The sequence below is a fragment of the Silurus meridionalis genome, chromosome 5, assembly GCF_014805685.1.
Source record: "Silurus meridionalis isolate SWU-2019-XX chromosome 5, ASM1480568v1, whole genome shotgun sequence".
NCBI lineage: Eukaryota > Metazoa > Chordata > Actinopteri > Siluriformes > Siluridae > Silurus > Silurus meridionalis.
This window is the reverse complement of record NC_060888.1, coordinates 7011538-7031264: the sequence shown is the minus strand read 5'-3', so window position 1 is coordinate 7031264 and position 19727 is coordinate 7011538. Positions and strand designations below refer to the sequence as shown.

The 19727-nt window shown below is 38.0% G+C and overlaps 1 protein-coding gene across 5 annotated transcripts in view; it reads right to left on the bottom strand.

Annotated features, from left to right (window-relative positions):
* The window catches only part of jakmip1 (janus kinase and microtubule interacting protein 1), a 28127-nt gene extending 10724 nt beyond the window's left edge, over window positions 1-17403 (bottom strand). For 2 of the 5 annotated variants that reach the window (XM_046850017.1, XM_046850021.1), the window contains exons 1-10: window positions 17062-17403; window positions 9912-10200; window positions 8428-8913; window positions 6735-6914; window positions 6458-6571; window positions 4323-4469; window positions 4048-4197; window positions 3543-3602; window positions 2068-2187; window positions 216-341 (exon numbers count right to left, since the gene is read on the bottom strand). In XM_046850017.1, coding sequence (XP_046705973.1) covers window positions 216-341; window positions 2068-2187; window positions 3543-3602; window positions 4048-4197; window positions 4323-4469; window positions 6458-6571; window positions 6735-6914; window positions 8428-8913; window positions 9912-10055 — 1527 coding nt within the window. In that variant the 5' untranslated portion in view covers window positions 10056-10200; window positions 17062-17403. Of the gene's footprint in view, window positions 1-215; window positions 342-2067; window positions 2188-3542; window positions 3603-4047; window positions 4198-4322; window positions 4470-6457; window positions 6572-6734; window positions 6915-8427; window positions 8914-9911; window positions 10201-11621; window positions 11771-16457; window positions 16586-17061 lie in introns of those variants that run through there. The other 3 variants (XM_046850020.1, XM_046850019.1, XM_046850018.1) reach the window with 3 other exon arrangements.
* Window positions 17404-19727: the final 2324 nt, after the last annotated feature.

Here is a 19727-nt window from a genome sequence, read left to right as displayed (position 1 = left end):
GATTAATTTAAAATATTATGAACAGCAACACAAGATACTAGTACTAGGTTTTAATATTGCCTAACTACTTGGTGAATTGATTTAACCTTGCAAATAAATAAATAAAACAGATAAACAGATAGCGAAATAAAAGTACACATGCTTATGCGTGCAGCATGGGGAATGCTGGATACAATTGTCTTGGGTACAAGTAGCCATCTAACCCTAGATCATACCCTGCAGTCTCTCTCAGGGTCAAGCGGCCCAGTGGTCTCTTGGAGGATTGCATACGCTCGCTGAAGAGCCTGGTATTCTCGTGTCAACTGTCGAAAACGAAGTTCTGCTTCCTCTCTGGAAAAAGCCTGACCAATCACAGATAAAAAAAAGAACGTATATATTAGGGCTGTCAAAAATAACGCATTAATGACGCGTAACGGCACATTTGTTTTTTAACGGCACAAATTTGATTTATTCGCTATTAATGAAGTGCACATTTCTGTTTGACCATTTGTATTAAAAATATAAATAATTATAAAAGAGGTGAACTTAAAACCTTCAACACAACACAATTACACCTTTTTAATCACTAAACATTTGTTTTTAACAGATGCGCCAAGTCTCAAAACAAGCAAACATGATGCACATGTCCGGCAATCCAAACCGTCCCTGTGGAAACAAAAGTTCTGTTTGGTGTCCTGATGATTTAAGTAATTTAAAACACCATAATTACTTAAAAACATTAACACGTGTATTTTGTCTTCGTGCTCCATGTTGAATATGGTTTCACTAATAATAAACAAACATCTGCATAAAGCATCCATATTTGTCTATGCCTATGTTAGAGTTTCAAAAAATTATAAATTTAAGATACATTTAGAACAGATAAACATGTGCGTTTAAGTGAACTCATGACAATCATGCGATTAAATATTTCACACAGCCTTAATATGTACTAATAAAATTGTGATTACACATTTTTAGTTGTTACTGAAAAAGATTTTTTAGATGTATAGGTACCAAGGAGAACCTGTAGACCATCTCCACCGACTAGCTGGTTACCAACAAGAGAGGGGTAAACTAACACATTAGGCCACTGCATCATGCAACTGTTGCTTTTGCTGCATCACTGGGCAGCTGAACACTAAATGAAAAACTTCTACCTGCCCTCAACCTCATTCATCAACCCATGATCCCCATGATTGGCTAGTTTTGATTTGATTGAAAAACAAAGAAAAACAACATGTTTCCCATGCAAAAAGCTCACAATTTTGTTTTCTTTTGGATCCCCAGACATGTACGGTTGTACATCCATTAGAATTTGACTTGGTCCCATCGGTGCCCATTTTTTACTAAATGTACCGTATGACAATGCTGGAACATTTGGTACCTAAATGTTGGCCATTGGAAACTGTTTATAAAAATGAAATTGTCACATTGTGAAATTTAGACACTTCTACTTTGTATAGTCTGAAAACCCCAGAATTTTAAGAAATGAATTTCAATATTTCTATGTACACAAGGAAATTCTACAATTTCTACAAAAGATGGATGGATAGATGGATGGATGGATGGATGGATGGATGGATGGATGGATGGATGGATGGATGGATGGATGGATGGATGGATGGATGGATGGATGGATGGATGGATAGATAGATAGATAGATAGATAGATAGATAGATAGATAGATAGATAGATAGATAGATAGATAGATAACTTTTTTCATCCCAATGGGAAATTTATCCACAGCACAGTATCAACAAACATAGGCAATAAGGCATGCAATAAATACTACAAAATACTAAAAATGTAAAGGTATTTTAAAGAAAAGAGACATTTGGAAAACTGATATTGAATTACAAACTGATTAGCATTCTCTACAAAAATAAAGCGAAAAAATAAAAAATAAATGTTTGCTATGTACCAAACTGACTATGAGGCAGAGAGGGAAGGCAGTAAATCAGTGACCCAGAGACATTTTTTCAGCTATTTTGGCTGTTCATCTGGTGGGCTTTTCCAGACCAACAAACATCTAGGTTTTGCTTAGACTGAAACCCTATAATATGAACTCTGATATGGATTACTTACCTCCTCAGGCTCCTCCTCTGGAGTGGCTGGGGTGTGGTCTGTGTTGTACGATGTCAAAGATGATGTTTCTGAATCCACAGACTCCTCATCAAATCCAAAATATGTCTCCACAACACGCCTCTAAAAGAAAGGAAAATGAGTGGACCAGTTTAAGTTATTAAATAATTGTGTAGAATGCAGAACTGGTCCCACATCATCACGTCTAATTAACGTTTTCTGAGTGGGGAGGTGTTTTCGAGAACATTCACCTGCAACATTGTAGAAACATTTGCACAAAAACGTTTCCCTAGCGTTAGTTTCCGTATTACTGGGAAACAATGTGGAGCAAAACAACACTGCATAGGTTTTGAAAACGTTGTTGTGACATTATTTTAGAAACTGACTTATATGTTCTATAGAGGTGCGACACCAGTACGAATAAGCAACTATCAAAACAACACACACTGTTCTAAAACTAGCACTAAAATCTAAAACCTCTGAGCCAATAATTCACTGTGAACTCTTACCATCATGTTTGTAGGTCATCTCCTGACAGCCAGAGAAATACAGGCACACCAGTGCACACAGACAAATGAAGGATGACAAGTAAAGGACCAACAAGAAAATTTCAGGCATATTGATTTGTGTTTGTGTGTATGTGTATGTGTGTGTGTGTTCAATCCAGGGTTATATTAATGGTCCTAAATATGCCAAAATGTTATTCCAGATTTAAGTCAAATCGTGAAAAATTACACCTCAATCTCTGTAGTGATCTCGATCATAATCTGTCCATAGCTTTTTGCAATGAAGTTCCTCTTCACAGATGTGTTTGTTTTGTATTAATGAGTACATGGGGATTGTGTTGATGATGTCTGATGTTTGAGCTTACAGTGTTCAGGCTCCACCTCCTTAGCAACAGCCAGGGATGAACAAGCAAACCCCACCCAACATCACACCACACACACACACACACACACACACACACACACACACACACACACACACACACAGACACACATCCATATTTGATCTCTTGGTTAGTATCAAGATTGTTTTTATTTATGCATTTTCTTTCTTTTTAATTGAATTAAAAAAAAAATCCCTATATGTATAGCGTTAACCTTTTTATGCATAAATTATCTTTATCACTTCTTATATGAACTGCCAAGGAAGAAAGAATGAATCTACCACGAATGAAAGAATGACAAACATTGAAAGAAGATTTGAGTGTGCGAGTTAGAAAGGGACTTTCAATTCCCAAAAGTGTAAACGTCACCTCTTTTTTCCTCTCTCATTCTCACAATCTGTCTCTCCCTCACACACACACATACACACTCACACATCCCTCGGAGAAGACGGTTGCTTAGTGACAGTGCATGGACTGGCTGAACATACACACGCACCCAACAGAGTTTAAAACACACCATCATCCAAGCACAACTTTCTTTGGCTACAGTAATGCAAGACTTGAGTAAATGTGTGTGAGATCTACTCACCTTTGGCAATTTGATATTTTTTCTCTTGTTCTTTTTGTTAAATATCATTCTATCACGCTCCTGAAAACAAAGAAAAATGTCAGTTTTGTTCATATAGTAATATATTGTTCTTACACTGAATGTATGCATTGAATATTCCGCTACAATTTAGCCGCAGACTGTGAGTATGAACAGACTGAAGAAAAGAGAGGGAGGTTTGGAAAAAACCCTGAATAGGCCTTGATAATCAGGCAAGCATCCTTATTTACAAACAACGCTGATTACTACACAGTAATAATCATAATCTGAGACCAATTACCAAACACACACACCCCATGATGATGACCTGGTCATAACCTCTACACATGTGACAGATAACCTTGAGATAATGTCTAATTCGTTCAACTAGATCAAAATTCACTCCAAATATAAAGAGTCATTCAGAAGTATATTTAAATGACTCATACACATCTCTAATATGTGTGTGGTTGTAGAAGTAGTAGTAGCTGTAATCCTAGTAGTAGACCTGAGTGAGCTCCTCAATGACGTTGCGCTGTTCGTTGACTTGCAGCTTCAGAAACTCCACTTCCGACTCCTCGTGTGCGTGGCTTAGGTCCGTCAGAGAGCTCGTCCTCTTCAGGACTGCTTGCTGGGACTCCAAGATCGTCTTCTCCTTCTAAGAAATATTTCAGAGTTCAAAGTGTGCCCTTGTGTGTATAAGTAAAGTGTAAATCTAATGTGTGTGTTGGTGTGTGTGTGTGTGTGTGTGTGTGTGTGTGTGCTTGTCTTTTTGTCACCTACTAATTCAGCGTTCTCACGGCTGAGGGCTTTTAGTTTGTCCTCCATACGCTGCAAAGTCTGCAGGAGCTCTTCATTCTTTTTACTCATCCGTCTGTTCTTCTCTAACAGGGGTTTCATTTGTCCATCTGTCTCCCGCACTCGCTTTAACTGAAAGAAGGATAGTAGGTGTTACGAAGACACATCAAACGCTTACAGGTCAGTGTGAGGTGCTGAAATACCATTTACCTTTTAAAAACACTAATGGATTTCATGCTGTATGAGATGTACACAACTAACAATTTAACTTTCACCTAAAGGAAGAAAAAGAGCTCTAAATATATACACAATTTATCACATTATTTATGCTGCATTTTTACAGCTTTTAGGATTTCTCTTAAAAGAAGAAAATTCTGACAATTCCACATTTAGAGGGGGAAATAAGTAGAAGTTAAGTAGGTCATATCTTTAGAAAATGTAATATTAAATGTAAAAGACACACACACACACACACACACACACACATACATTTACATACATATCTGTATTACCCAAATAGAATCTATTGTAATAAGATTAACATGATTAATGTAAACCATAAAATGTATTTAATAAATTTTATTTAATCAATTTAATTTGTGCCAATTTGATAGATTTTTCAATTTAATTAATACAATAAAAAATGCATTGCATTATTTAGATTTTTTTTAATATATATTTAATTTAAAAAAAATATTATAAAATATTATTTTATATATATTTTTTAAACAAGAAGGCGTAATATTTAAAATCGTCGATGTTCACAAATGTTAATAATAACAAACCGCATTAATAAAAAAACGGCAAGCAATTTTGTTTTTGTTTTCCGGACTGTAACTTAAAACCAAGTACGTACCTGTTACACTCTGAGTTCAGGCAGAGTTAACACACACACACACACACACATAGAGGAAAGAAAGTATTATCCACCCTCCATACCTACAATGAATGATCTCACAGCCACATGAGTGATTGTTGTTGCTGTAATTGATAGCAGAGTCATATTCGATATTGCATATTCGAATTGATAAAGCAAAAGGTTTATTAATTCATTAATAATAATCAATTATTAATCAATACTTCTAACTTCTAACTCTGTGCTGCTGTAACATCGAAGGAATTCCCCTTTATGATGAATGAAAAGTAATATTTTATTATGTTTTTAACAGGCTCTGGTTTTTTTGTGTGTTTACTTCTAAGGTATTAACTATTGGGATACAGTACGTTCAAGAAAGGCTTCATCTAGTCATACCTTAATGATGTTCAACTCTCAAATCTAATTGCACACAAGGTGTTGGTTACTATTTTTATAATAGCGGTTCGGACAATTATACCTGCTGTACAGCAAGTGGCAGCATTATATTGTTTATATATTATAATTTGTGGTCAATTCTAATACATTTAAAAAATATTTCTATAGTAATAACTAATACATGGGGAGTTGTAGGGTCAATTCTTCACCTACGTCTAATAATAACGGGAAAAAAAAGTTTACAAAATGATTATATTCATATGTTGAAGTTATCTTTGAGGTGATGTATATTTGAAATTGTTGGAGTCTCCAATAGCAATGCTTTGTAACATTCAGAGATAAACCTGAAACTCGAAGTTTTCTACAATGGGAATGGCAGTGGGTTGTATAGGTTGTAGTTATGTATAGATATGCAGGTTGTAGTTTTGCCTTTTTCATTTCAAGAAAATTGAGAGAATGACTTACTGCACTATAGACATTCCTCAAATTCCTCAAATATTATTATAAATAGATAAGGTCCGATGTGCCATTTTTGATTATTTGATCATGCTGTTATAAAAAATAATCAACTTTGGAATAATAACAGCCCCAGGATTGTACTCTGTCACTGATTACACTCCAAAAACAGTTTGGTCTTTGTGTTTTGTTCTCTTTATTAAATAAGGGCCAATAATTATATATTTTCTTGGGGTTAGGCAACTGACACAAATTGGTACTGTGAATAATTTACCCTCTAATGCAATATAAAAATGCAGGCCTATTTATATAAAAATGAAATTAATTACTAAAGCTGTACCAATGATTGCACTAGCCTTGTATGGGTATATACGTGTGTGCACATGAAAAAAAAAATCGTGTGAATATATACCAGTTCAGTCCTCTCGTCTGACAGCAGCGTGTTTCGGTCCTCGAGTTTCCTAATGACAGCCTGCAGCTCCGCAATCTTTAGCTGGAATCTGCGAGTGTCTCGCTCATCTACTTCCTACACACATCCACATTCGCGCACATCCACACGTTGTACATACACCCACATATACAGAAGAGAAAGTTTAGCCTGAAATCATACTTCAAAACTTTATAATGTGGAAGCTGTCCTTATACAGGTACAGTAATGACCGTGCTGATTAGGTGCGTTTGTGTGTAACCTGGTTAATGATGGCATCTGCGTTCTCTCCAAGTACAGGAGCCACCTCTCGCTTGGGACTGCCATAGTGCCTCTCAGCCTCCTCTTTCTGTAGCAGTAGGCGCTGAGTCTGACCCGCTTGCACACCCAACTCCTTTTCCAAAGTCTGTATAACACGATCCCTCCCCCGCAGCTCCTCCATCTAACCCACACACAGACACACACCAAGATACGAGTGGCATGTACAAACTCCCACCAAATATGCATGTAATATAAAGGTATGGCTCTGACCATCCTCACTCATAAAATGAATTTAAATATACGTAACCTGTTAAGACACAACAATTGACTTTTTTTGTACTTTTTCTTTTTTTATTCAAGGACCAGGACTCTACATAAGTCTATTCAGCTGATCCTCTAGTAAGAGAAAAAAATAGGAAAAATCAGGGATTATATTCTAACTATGAACCCAATTCCAAAAAAGTTGTAACACTTTGAAATGTAAATAAATAAATACTAATTACTTGCAAATCTCATAAACCCATATTTTACAAAACATATCAAATGTTTAAACTGAGAAAATGTACCATTTAAAGGAAAAACAATTTGCTAATTTTGAATTTAGTTGCAAAAAGTTTGGACAGGGCAACCAACAAAGAAAAAATGTTGTTAAAGTGTTAAAGTGTTATTAAAAGTAAAAAAGTTGGAGAAACATTTTACACCTTATAAGGTTAATAGATTAATAATTATTAAACTACTAGACAAAGTCTCTCAGAAGTGAAAAGGGGCAGAGCTTCACCAATCTGTAAAAGACTGTCTACAAATTTCTGGAACAATTTCAGAATAATCTCAACATAAAATAAACCTCAACATAAAATTGCAAAACAGAACATAATATCATCATGATAATCATCACACCACTATCCTCTCTGGGCCAAATCTAATTCAAAATCTACTGAGGCAAAGTGGAAAACTGTTATGTGGTCAGACAAACAGAAATTCTTATATCTTTTTATCTCACATCCTCCAGAATAAAGAGGAGGGGGATCATCTGGCCTGTTGTCAGTGCTCAGTTCAAAGAGCCGCCTTTCTGATGGTATGGGAGTGCATTAGTGCCTGTGAAATGGCCAGCTTTCACATTCTGAAAGGCTCCACCCATGCTGAATGATATAAACAAGTTTTAGAGCAACAACATCTTTCATAAAAAAAAAAACACTTTTTCAGGGAAGGCCTTGCATATTTGAGCAAGACGATGCTAACTGCATACTGCATCTATCACAATAGCATGACTGCGTAGTAGAAGAATTTGGGTGCTGAACTGGTCTTCCTGCATGAAAAGAAAATACAACAAAGAACACCCAGAGTTGTTGAGAAGCTAGAATCCTGTTTGGGCAACTGGTGTCCTCAGTTCCCAGATGTATAAGGACAGAAGATGTGATGCTTCACAGTGGTAAACATGTCCCTGTCCCAACTTTTTTAAAAGCTGTTGCAGCCATCAGGTTCACAATGACCTTATTTTTCCTTGAAATTATATATATTCTCAGTTTAAACATTTGACATGTTTTTTTATTTTATTGTGAAAAGAACATGGGTTTATGAGATTTGCATTTTGCACAGCATTCCAACTTTTTGGAATTGGGGTTGTATATTCTTTATTCTCACACTTCATTATTTCACTTTCTAATTCATTATCCGTCCTTCATTCCACGGCTCACCAATCTGCGGACTTCCTTCTCGCTATCACGTTTGATCCTCTGGATCGCCTCATGATGGGCCTGATGTGCTACTCTAAGATCGGCCGCTTTGGCTTTATCAGCCTGCACGGCGTTGGTCAGGGCTTCCTCAGCCTGTCTGCGTGCCGCCTTGGCTTCTTGCAGCTCCTGTGTCAGTTTAAGTCTCTCAGCCTCGTGGTTTCTGCGTGCCTCTTCTCGTGCCTCCTCCCTCAACTCGGCGGCACCGTTACCGTTGCGCAGTGCATTCACCAGGCCCTGCAGACGTCCCATTTCAGAGTGGCGTATGCGGGCAGCACGTGCTAACTCGGCCTCATGCTGCCGGCTCAAAGAATCACGCACAGCTGCTACCTCCCGCTGCTTTTCCTCTCGTAGTTTTACCCGCAGCTCCGTCTGCGCAACTGCATGCCTGTGCTGCTCGGACTCCCTCTGCCCCCGCAGATCCTGCAGCCGCTCACGCAGTTTAGACACCTGCGCAAGGAATACCATTTCTGTATTTCACAAAAGTTTTTTGAAAACAGCTAATAAACAACATCCCACACACACAGATCAGCAACCAGGATTAAAACTTTACCCCTAAACATGCTTGTTAAACATAATTAATTTGTCATTATTTGACTAAATGCAGCAGATCAGGGTATCAAAAACGTTTCAAGACTAGCTCTGTTTACAAGAAGTACTTTATTTATCAGCATTAACACACTATCCCCTTCAAAATACTCCCCTTGCACAGCAATGGGGGTTCCCAGAGTTCCAGCAACTTCTGGAATATGTCCTAAAAGTCTTCTTTTCAAAGCGTGTCAAGCACCTTCTGCTATTCGCGCTGTATCAAAACGACGACCCTTTGTCTTAAAATCTTTTTGATACCTCCTCTTATACTATAGGTAATACGTGCAAACTCTGTAAATATTCAGCTTCAGTGAGCATTAAATAAGAGCTGTAGTCAAGACAACCAAAAGACCCACACTATTTGGGCTTCAGTCCAGGCCAAGTCTTAAAGGGGGTGTTGAGATCAAGTGAAGATTGAAATGCAAGCGAGACTGATTCGAGGTTGAGAAACCCGTTAAACACTATTTTAGGCAAAGCCTTACTTTCCTTATTACAAGTTTCATTCATGCACTTTCTTATACAGGCCCAAATGGCAATAAGTTTAGCACAATTAAAAGTCAATTAAGAAAATGTTTTAGGACTAGACATTGAACATCTATTCAGTTTCTTTACCACTTTAAGTGTACACAGTAAAGGAGGAGCCTTGAGCCTGTCACAGGGAAATTGCAGCCCAAGGTGAAGGAAACCCTGGACAAGGTGCCAAACAATTACACACTACAGTCAATTAAGAAATGCCAATCAGGCTACCACACGAGTTTGGACTGGGAGAGGAAACTTAAGTACCCAGAATAAGCCCCCAAACATTAAACCTCAAAAAAAAAAAAAATGATAGGCTTCAACACTGCAACTGATCAACCTACCTTCGCCCTCTCCTGCTGCAGCTCATTTTGTACATCACTTAGTTTGGCCTTCAGTTCTTCATTGGCAGCCTGTAGAGACTCGTTCTCCTGTTTTCCTCGGCTCTTTTTAGGGGGCGGGGCTGAATTAGGCGTACTCGCAGACATCCTGCGACTCTCTGATGGTAATCTATTATGATTCCAGGCGTCTTCTCCCCTCAGGCGAAACTACCTGTGTCTATGGGGATGGACCACACTACCGTTATCATCCTCCTTTTCATCATCATCAGGCTGAGCAGTGGTGCCTTTCAGCCTAAAAATAAAAACAAGCAGAACTTTTGAGTGTAAACTGAAACTCGGGCTGTACAGTCTGAAAACATGCTCTGCTTAATTGAATATAACCAGAAACTAAAACATTATACACAATGGATCTGATTTTCCACTCAAATAAGCGGAAAGTTTTTTTTGATTCTCTTATTCTCCAGGAGTTTTTAAACATGGAAGAATTTGGTGATCAGGATGGCAAATAATGTTCCAACAACATTCTAGTGTTACAAGTCAGACATTACGTATTGAATGCCGAGACAGGTCAAAAAACATTAATGCTCTTCTGCATGGTTGTTGAGAGATTGACTGATGGTTGAAGGAAGATCAATGACTTGTCGCGAATCAAACCCCACATAAAACATGAGATCTGAATTGCAGAGTGCTGCTATTGCCTCTAGGGTTTCACCCAATGTCAAAACACTACTTAAAATTAATATATAAGATTAAAAGATTAATAAACCTTTATGGGTTTTACTTTCATGAAGGCTGACAATTATCATAGGGTTGTTTCAGGCCATGTTTTTTGTTCTAATTCAATCCATTTGCATTCGGTCTCACAATAACTTTACCTTCTGAAACGGACACTTGTCTTTCTTCAATGTTATTGCCAATATAATGCAACATTCTATTGTCCTACATCTTCGACTGTTATTACTGTATACAGCACTGATATCAGACAGACGTTTCAGACAGATTATTTATTTTTTTGTTGATTTATCTGGTAATAGAACTGTGGTCTAGGCACTCCATCTAGTGGAGATTGTGTCCAAATTCAAACTCACCATTTATAACACATGCTAGTTTTTATCATGTGAGGCAAACCAAAGCACAATGCAAGGCCAAATATCTCCAGACAAAAGAGAAATGGAATACCATGGTGCAAAAGACATAACCGTTGTAAAGGTAGTAGTACTATAGCAAGAAATGCTATAATATTGAGTGAACTTGATTAGTATATGTGTTAAAAGGAACTGTTACAGTATGCAACTTTAAAAAGGAACTACAGAATTTTATAATGCAGGAAGTGTGATGTACAGAACCACCGCTTTCACAACAAAGACACAGGGCAGAAACCATAGAATGCCATTACAGAATGCTAATAAAGTAAAAAAAAAAAAAACGAGCAGTAGATCAAAGGCACATTTGCATGCAAGATGTTAAATCAAGTTTATTGCCATTAAGAAGTCTTTGAAAAATTTACGAGGCTGAAACTACTGGTCACGTGGAACACAAACACACTTGAGTGTAAACTCTTATTTAAAAAAATGTCTCAAAGCAGTCAACTGAATGAGCTTAGGTAAATCAGATTACTGAAAAGAGTAAATCGAGCCTGAAAATATGGGAGACATCCAAAGCAAGCAAAGATTTCTGTCAAAAATAGGTCATAAAAGAAATTTCTGAATTTACCTTACTGGTGAAATACACACCTTTGTTTCTTCTCAAACACACACGTAGACAAACACACACATGATGAACAAACCCAAAGTGTTTATCCAAACTCAAACAGCTGTCTAGTACTCAATGAGCTCCACCCTCAGGACAGGATAAAACCAGGTAGGTAGTCACGAGGTGGTGGGAGTAGTAAAAGTGTTTGGGTGTGTGTGAGAGAGAGACAATATTACTGCACCACTACACTACAACACTTCTGTCGACCTTTGCGACTTTATATCACTGCTATCTTAGGTCATATAAGCACTTACAGCAATAAAAATAAATGTGTGACTCAGGAGCAATTTATCTGTTCAACATGCAAATGAAGTTGGATTCGTGTTTTATTTTATGACCTTATATAATATTGTGCCCAATTGAGCCAAAAACAATATGACAATAAATATATTAATATTGGGATGCCACAATAAAGTAAAACCCCAGTGGACGAGCGATTTAATCCTTTCCGAGACCTCATTCGATCGCTTATTTCTGCATTTAAAAAGCATTTGTAGCCTATTTTAACAAACAAATACACCGCAAATTACTGTATTGACATAAAGAAATGCATTATTAATAATAAGATAATAAAATACTGTAATTAAAATAAAGATAAATGAATAAAAATACAGTACAGTACGGTAAACATAATTTAACACGTGGTAGTGGTTAATTGTGAGTGTGAGAAGGTGGTAGATGGTGAAAGAGGAAGGAAGTTAGTTTTTGAAAGGAGAATCTCCTTCTCTTAACCGTCTCTTTATTCTTGTCTATGGTGCTTATGGTAGAGCTAGACACCCCATACTGCTGAGACGCACACCACGCTCGTACTTTTCGACTATTTCCTTCTTGATTTCAATGGTAATTTTATTTACTTTCTTTTTCCCAGCACCATCACTGATTTTCTTGGGAGACATTTTTACAGATTTGTAGTGAAATAAAAATATAACACTAAAACAAGTTAAGTTTTTGCTGAACTGAACAACGAGCGAAAAAAGCGACACAAGATCAACTAAGCAACTGATGCAACCTTTGGCCGAAAGCGGGGAACCGGCAGCGTGGGTTTGCTCGTGCCTTCGAAACTTGCTCGCAAAATAGGGTCAAATTTTGTACAACGGGGTTTTACTGTACATAGTAGGCATTAGCACAGTATTGTATTAATAGCACAGTATTGTATATTCAGAGTATACAGTAGGTTTATTGGTCGGCGCTCTCTTGTGTTATGTGTATTGTCCCACACTGTCTTGTGTTGTCTGTCTTTACTGTTTTTCGTCTACACTGTTTGCACTTGGTTGCACTTTATGTAGCTTTATGTTGTGTGTTGTAGCTCTATGTTGTTTAGTGTAGCACCAGGGTCCTGGAGGAACGTTGTCTCATTTTTACTGTGTACTGTGTACCACTGTGTGGAGTAAAAATGACTATAAAATCCTCTTGACTTGATTTGACTGTGATACTTTTTTATCCCACATTTTATATTTCTTAATAACAATCACAATCTCTGAATCAGAGCAGCTGATTGAATGTAAAAAGTTTTGTACTATTCATTCTGCACAAAATTCGTTTCCCTGCTTCATCGATGTTGAATTATTTCATTTCGAAGCTGTTAAATAAACAAATTGTGAGACATTATATTCTATTTTGTCACATAATACAACTCTGCACATGCATTATCTCACAATTTATCATGAGCATCGTGAACATGGTATGAGGCCGGATAGTCTGACTGATAATCAGGTGTAACATCCAATGTTTAGGCTCTTAACAGCCTAAGGATCATGTGACTCAGAGGCTTCCAGACACAATACAATCTAATATAAGAGAGAAGATTCATTTCTAAACATGCTCCAGAGGATGTGAGCATCTCGTTTTGTCAGACAAATTCTTTGCATTGACTTTATTTTCCAGTGACTTTCTTTCTGACTAACTTTGGGTTGTTTTTAACCTGGATTTTGGGCACGACAATGCAGCATGACATCGACACTGAGATACTATTATAATTTTAAAATTGTTTTAAATGCCCAATATTTGTGTTTTTCATTTATTAAAAAGCAATGCACTTTTTAAGCAATTGCTAGCTAGCTTTATTTTGGTGAAACGTCCCCTAATATCACATAATTTACAAGCTGATAAAAAAAAAAAACAAGAAATGCAGCTTGTTATGTAGCAGAAAAACGGCAAAGCCCTCTGTCCTGAAGATTTTCCAAAAAATTATGGAAAGTTACGGGTTCAACTTTACACGTTGACACTTAAAGCTCCTTCCAGAAATGCTAAATAAACATGTCCTGACAGAAAGCTCATCATTTCAATTTCTACACACAGGCACATTCAACTTAGATAAAAATGATGTATCAGAGAACATGCACGTTAATATAAATATAATACTATTTCAGGGTGGCGGTTATAGAACATAAAGTAGCACCTTATGGCTGATCAGCATTTATATTATTTTTTTATTTACATATACCAGGAAGGAGGAAAAGAGGAAGGCCAAGGAGGAGGTTTATGGATGTGGTGAGGGAAGACATGCAGGTAGTTGGGTTGAAAGCGGCAGATGTACAGGACAGGGGGGTATGGAGACGGATGAATACTGTTATTATTAATACTGTTAATACTGTTACAAATAATGTGTTTTTGTGTGTGTATCTGTGTGTTTGTGTGTGTGTGCGCTGTGGGCTAAATATTTGCCACCTGCTTGGTCTTCCTCAAAACCAATCACATAAGAGATGTGCGATATGATCACCTTTAAAACTTGTTTTAGTCCACTGTTATCCGACCTAAATACATATCCCAGTAACATGTCCAAACACATTCCACTTAGCACACTGCCTCCAAATATAAAATCTGCAATAAAGCTTATGTACAAATAGGCTTTTCATTCATAATGAAACATTCTCTCTCTCTCTCTCTCTCTCTCTCTCTCTCTCTATATATATATATATATATATATATATATATATATATATATATATATATATATATATATATATATATAAAACGCACGCATTCACCGTGGCATCGTTTCAATAAGTTCGAAAAGCTTCTGCTATGTCACGACATTTATTCCTGTTCAAAGTTGCAATAATTTTTTACCAAGATCTTGCATTGATGATGGGAGAGTCGGACGCCTGCTGCTTCTTAATCGGCTTTAGATCTGGACTCTGTGGTGGCCAATCCATGTGTGAAAATTATGTCTCATGTTCCCTGAACCACTCTTTCACAATTTAAGCCCCATGAATCCTGGCAATGTCATCTTGGAATATGCCTATGCCATCAGGGAAAAAAAATCCATTGATGGGATAACCTGGTCATTCAGTATATTCAGGTATTCAGCTGACCTCAATCTTTGGTCACATAACGTTGCTGAACCTAAACCTGACCAACTGAAGCAACCTCAGATCATAGCACTGCCCCCACAGGCTTGTATGGTAGGCACAAGTCATGATGGGTGCATCATATACACATATACAGGTAGTCCTCTACTTGGAGATGCTTTACGACGACCCCATCGTAAGTCAAAAATATCGTAAGTCGAAGATGGTACTATCACTGACAGTCTTTGCTGCTTCATGCTGATTTATTATTTTAATTTTCTGCTCTAAACTGATGGCTTTTATGTGCTTTTTTTCACTACAAGCAGGAGACATACTTGGGTGCTTGGAAATCGTTTTATCACTAAAATTGCTGTTTGAAACAGAAACCAATACACATTCGAATGCTAGCGAGAGTGGGGCATCTCACAGGGCGAGAGATACGCTAATCCCAGCTGCGTGTCCAACGTATCGTACATCGTACACTGCTGCCTGTGCCTGTAATTTTGAATATTTTTACAATGTTGTCGTATCGCTATCGTCATCGTAAGATTATATATATATATATATATATATATATATATATATATATATATATATATATATATATATATATATATATATATAGGTGGAGTATAGGTGGAAAGAATGTATAGAAATTTCGTCCACCTAGTGTAATCATTGCTATGATGAAGGAATTGGTGGCAAGATCAACAATAATTTGCAAAGCCTTATAATCGACAATTGCAATCCAGGACGGACTGTCTCAACAAATCAAAAAGGAGCATAAACAATGTAATGTGAGTCTGTCAAAATAAACAGTATACCTGGATTACAAAAAGTAAGAAATATAAGATAGAATTTTCCGAGAGCATTTTTCATCATGCACACCTATTAAGCACTTATCCCCACTTACGGCTCATTTAGTGTAAACATACTGCATACATGCACGCTTTTGTGAGATAGGAGTGATTTAGGGAATCGTGCATAGAAACAGGTAAACATACCGAGGCTCAGGATTGAACCACTGACCCCAGGAACTGAGGCTGCAATGATGTATAATACAGATAGAACAGGATAATAATAAATTAAAGGATATCAAAAATGTAATTAAAAGAGTTGGCATCCTCGATGACATACTACTATTTTTCCAGGCTGTTTTTAGTTTTCAGCGATTCCAACAGAGCTGATCGTTATCATCATCATCATCATCATCATCATCATCATCAGGCCCTGCATGGACTCAATCTGATGCATTTATGAAGATCGAAACACAAGCAGAGACAAGCAGAACCACACCCCACAGCAACACCTACATCCGAGGCTCACGAATCACCCCACACCACTACTACTCCTGGAAAGCAAGGAACACGAGACTGAGGAATAATGACAATGAAAATAAGACCTGAAGGCGACAGGGTGGTGTCAGATGGAAGCTCAGAAGAAACATGGAGATCTGTTATGTAGTCTTGGAAGCTATAATCACTGCAGTTGCTAAGAGTGCACTTACACTAACATGCAGCCTGTTCTTGATGCACATCAGTAGATCTCTGCTGATGCTCCATACTGTAATGTGCAGCGGCCTTTTCCTATTCAATTCTCCTGAAATTGGGGTGAAGTAGGCAGAGACAGCATGCAAGGATGCCAGATTGAGTCGAAATCCGGATTCTTAATACATTATTTATTAGAGACACGCGTCTCTACAGGAAATATGATCTCCAGAAGAAGAATTTTCTAAATTTCCAAATCAAAAAATATGGATAAAAGAAATAGCCAGTTATGGAGGGAAAACGCCCAATCTGGCAACACTGCAAACGCGCGAGCTTAGAGCAGCAGAATCAATACAGCAGTATATGAGGCACGCCCGGTTGTGTTACAATATCAGGAGAAAAAAAAAAAACCTTGTCAAATCCAACCATTTGATCGGTGCACGCACGTGATAACGTCTGCTTTAGTATTTTTATAAAAATTACATTTGGAAAATGTACATGTGCACAAATGACCGCATCTCGCGCACGCGGCCAGCACCAGTGCAGATGCTATTAAAGACCTTGGGTTGAAAATAAAAACCGAATTGAGTGGTCACCTTAGCATCGATTTATAAAGCGAGATACCTTAGACCGGTTGTCGCGCGCGGATGAGACAGGACGAGCAATCCGAGTTCACCGCGCGCGTGCGAGCGAGCGCGCGCAGGTTTGTGCCGGTGCTGATCAGTGCAGGACCGCTGTGTGCAATGATCTTTCCGGAGACGTCTTTCAAATACAGGACGTAATATCCGAGTAGACATGCAAAGAGGAGGTAATACACTGGGCACGAGAACCAACTGCGCTCTCCCCGCCCACCGTCAACGACGTCATCCGAAACGGGAACCTTTCCTGCATACACCGGGGAGCACCGGAGACACTTTACTTGCGCGCATCCAGGAGCACTGGGTGCTGAATGGGGAGAAAGAAACACTGCAATAGGAACATGAATGGAGCACGTGTGCAACACTGCATGGCGTCTGGCTCTGCCATTCTTGAAAGAAAACATCCCAAACTGCTAACACAAAGAGTCGTGTAGTGGATTTTGACCTCATCCTTAGGTCGCATAGTGGCACAGTGGGGATTCTTGGTTTTGTTCTTGAATTATGTGTGTGAGATATCAGGCCTTGTCATGTGTCCATCTGAGATGCTTTAGGATCATTGTTTTTTTCCCCCTTAATTAATCATGCCAGTAGGTGAATTGAAATGATCTCTAATTGTGATTGTGCTATTTAATGTCTTTACTCCAGGGGTCACCAACCTTTTTGAAACTGAGAGCTACTTCTTGAGTACCGATTAATGTGAAGGGCTACCAGTTTGATACACACAGTTTTCAGTTTGATCTAAAATAACACATTTGCTCAATTTATATTTTATTATATGTTATTATTAATAATTAATGATATTCATCTATGTGAAGACACTGATCATGTTAATGATTTCTCATAATAATCAGCACCAATGATTTAACAAAGTAGGAAGCAGCTATTTTTAGAAAAGGCCCACGGGCTACTCATGTGGTCCTTGCGGGCCACCTGGTGCCCCAGGTTGGTGACTCCTGGTTTACTTCCACCTGACATACTGTATTCAGGATGAGAGGAACAATGACCCTGTCCAGAATAAAGCAGTTACTGAAGATGAATGAACGACATGGAAATCTATTTTACAGCAAGAAAGCAAACCCAAAAGCCATGTTTTATAGTTTAGATTGTCCATAGTAACTCCGACAGCTTTGCACACTCTTGGTGTTCTCTCACCAGATTCACAAGGAAGTCACCTGAAATGGTTTTTCCAACAATTTTGAAGAAGGTGTTGAGTGCTTGTTGGCTGCTTTTCCTTCACTCTCTCACACAACTTATCCCAAATCATCTCAACTGGATTTTAGATTGTGGAGGCCAGATCATCTGATGGAGCACTCTGTTACACTGCTTACATAACCTAGAGGCATTTTTGGGTTGACTGTCCTGTTGGAAAACAGAAACTAGATGGGATGGCATTTTACTGCAAAATGCTGTGGTAGCCATGCTGGTTAAGTGTGCCTTCAATTTTATATACAGTAGCAGTGAAAAGTATGGACACACCTTCTCCCTTAATTGTATTTTTCTTTCTTTTTAATCATTTCCAACATTGTACATTAATAGTGAAGATATCCAAAACGATTTAAGAACCAGTATGGAATTATGTAGTAAGCAAAAAAAACTTGGTAAACAACCCAGAGTATGTTTTGTATTTTTGATCGTCTATAGTAGCTACATTTAGCTTTGACAACAGCTTTGCACACACTTGTCATTCTCTCATCGGATTCACAAGTCGCCTGGAATGGTTTTTCAACAATTATGAGGAGATGCCAGAGGTGTTGAGTGCTTGTTGGCTGCTTTTCCTTCACTCTCTAAGCCAACTTATCCCAAACTGCATTTAGATCAGGTGATTGTGGAGGCCAGATCATCTGATGCAGCACTTCATTACTCTCCTTCTGGAACTTTTAGCTTGTACATAACCTAGAGGTGTGTTCGTGGTCATTGTCCTGTTGGAAAACAAATGATGGTCCTTCTTAATGCAAACCGGATGGAATGGCATGTTGCTGCAAAATGCTGTGGTAGCCATGCTAGATAAGTGTGCCCTCGGAATTACTGTGGAAAATCAGCCTCAGAAATACTACTAAAGTACTATAACTGTGACCCAGATTCTTTCATCCATGCCACACACACACTTTCCTTTCCTCCCTTTCTCTCTCTCTCTCTCTCTCTCTCTCTCTCTCTCTCTCTCTCTCTCTCTCTCTCTCTTTCCCTCTGGCTCCTCTGGTGTAACCGTATGTTTGAATGAAGCTGAACAGAGACATTACAGCATACTTGATTAGCGCCATATGCAGGACACAAGTAGCTAAGCATGCACACACACACACACAAACACACAACCACAGCATCCTTGCTATTAGCAGACATTAAATCTAAACCTAGAATACTAGCTCTCATTTTACACACACACACACACACACTCGTTAATTCCAATATTCCTAGTATTATCTAATATTATATAAGCACCTTTACTTTATTTTCAATAAAATATTGACTTACTAAAGAAAGCTGGTCTGCCTGTGAAGTGTGTGTGTGTTTGTGTGTATGAATAGAATGCAACAACTGTTCAGTTAAACCCTGTTACAACTAAGCTTTAAATAAGGTTAATACATAATTATTCCCTTTATCCATCTCTCTCTCTCTCTCTATCTCTCTCTCTCTCTCTCTCTAGCTTTTTTCTTG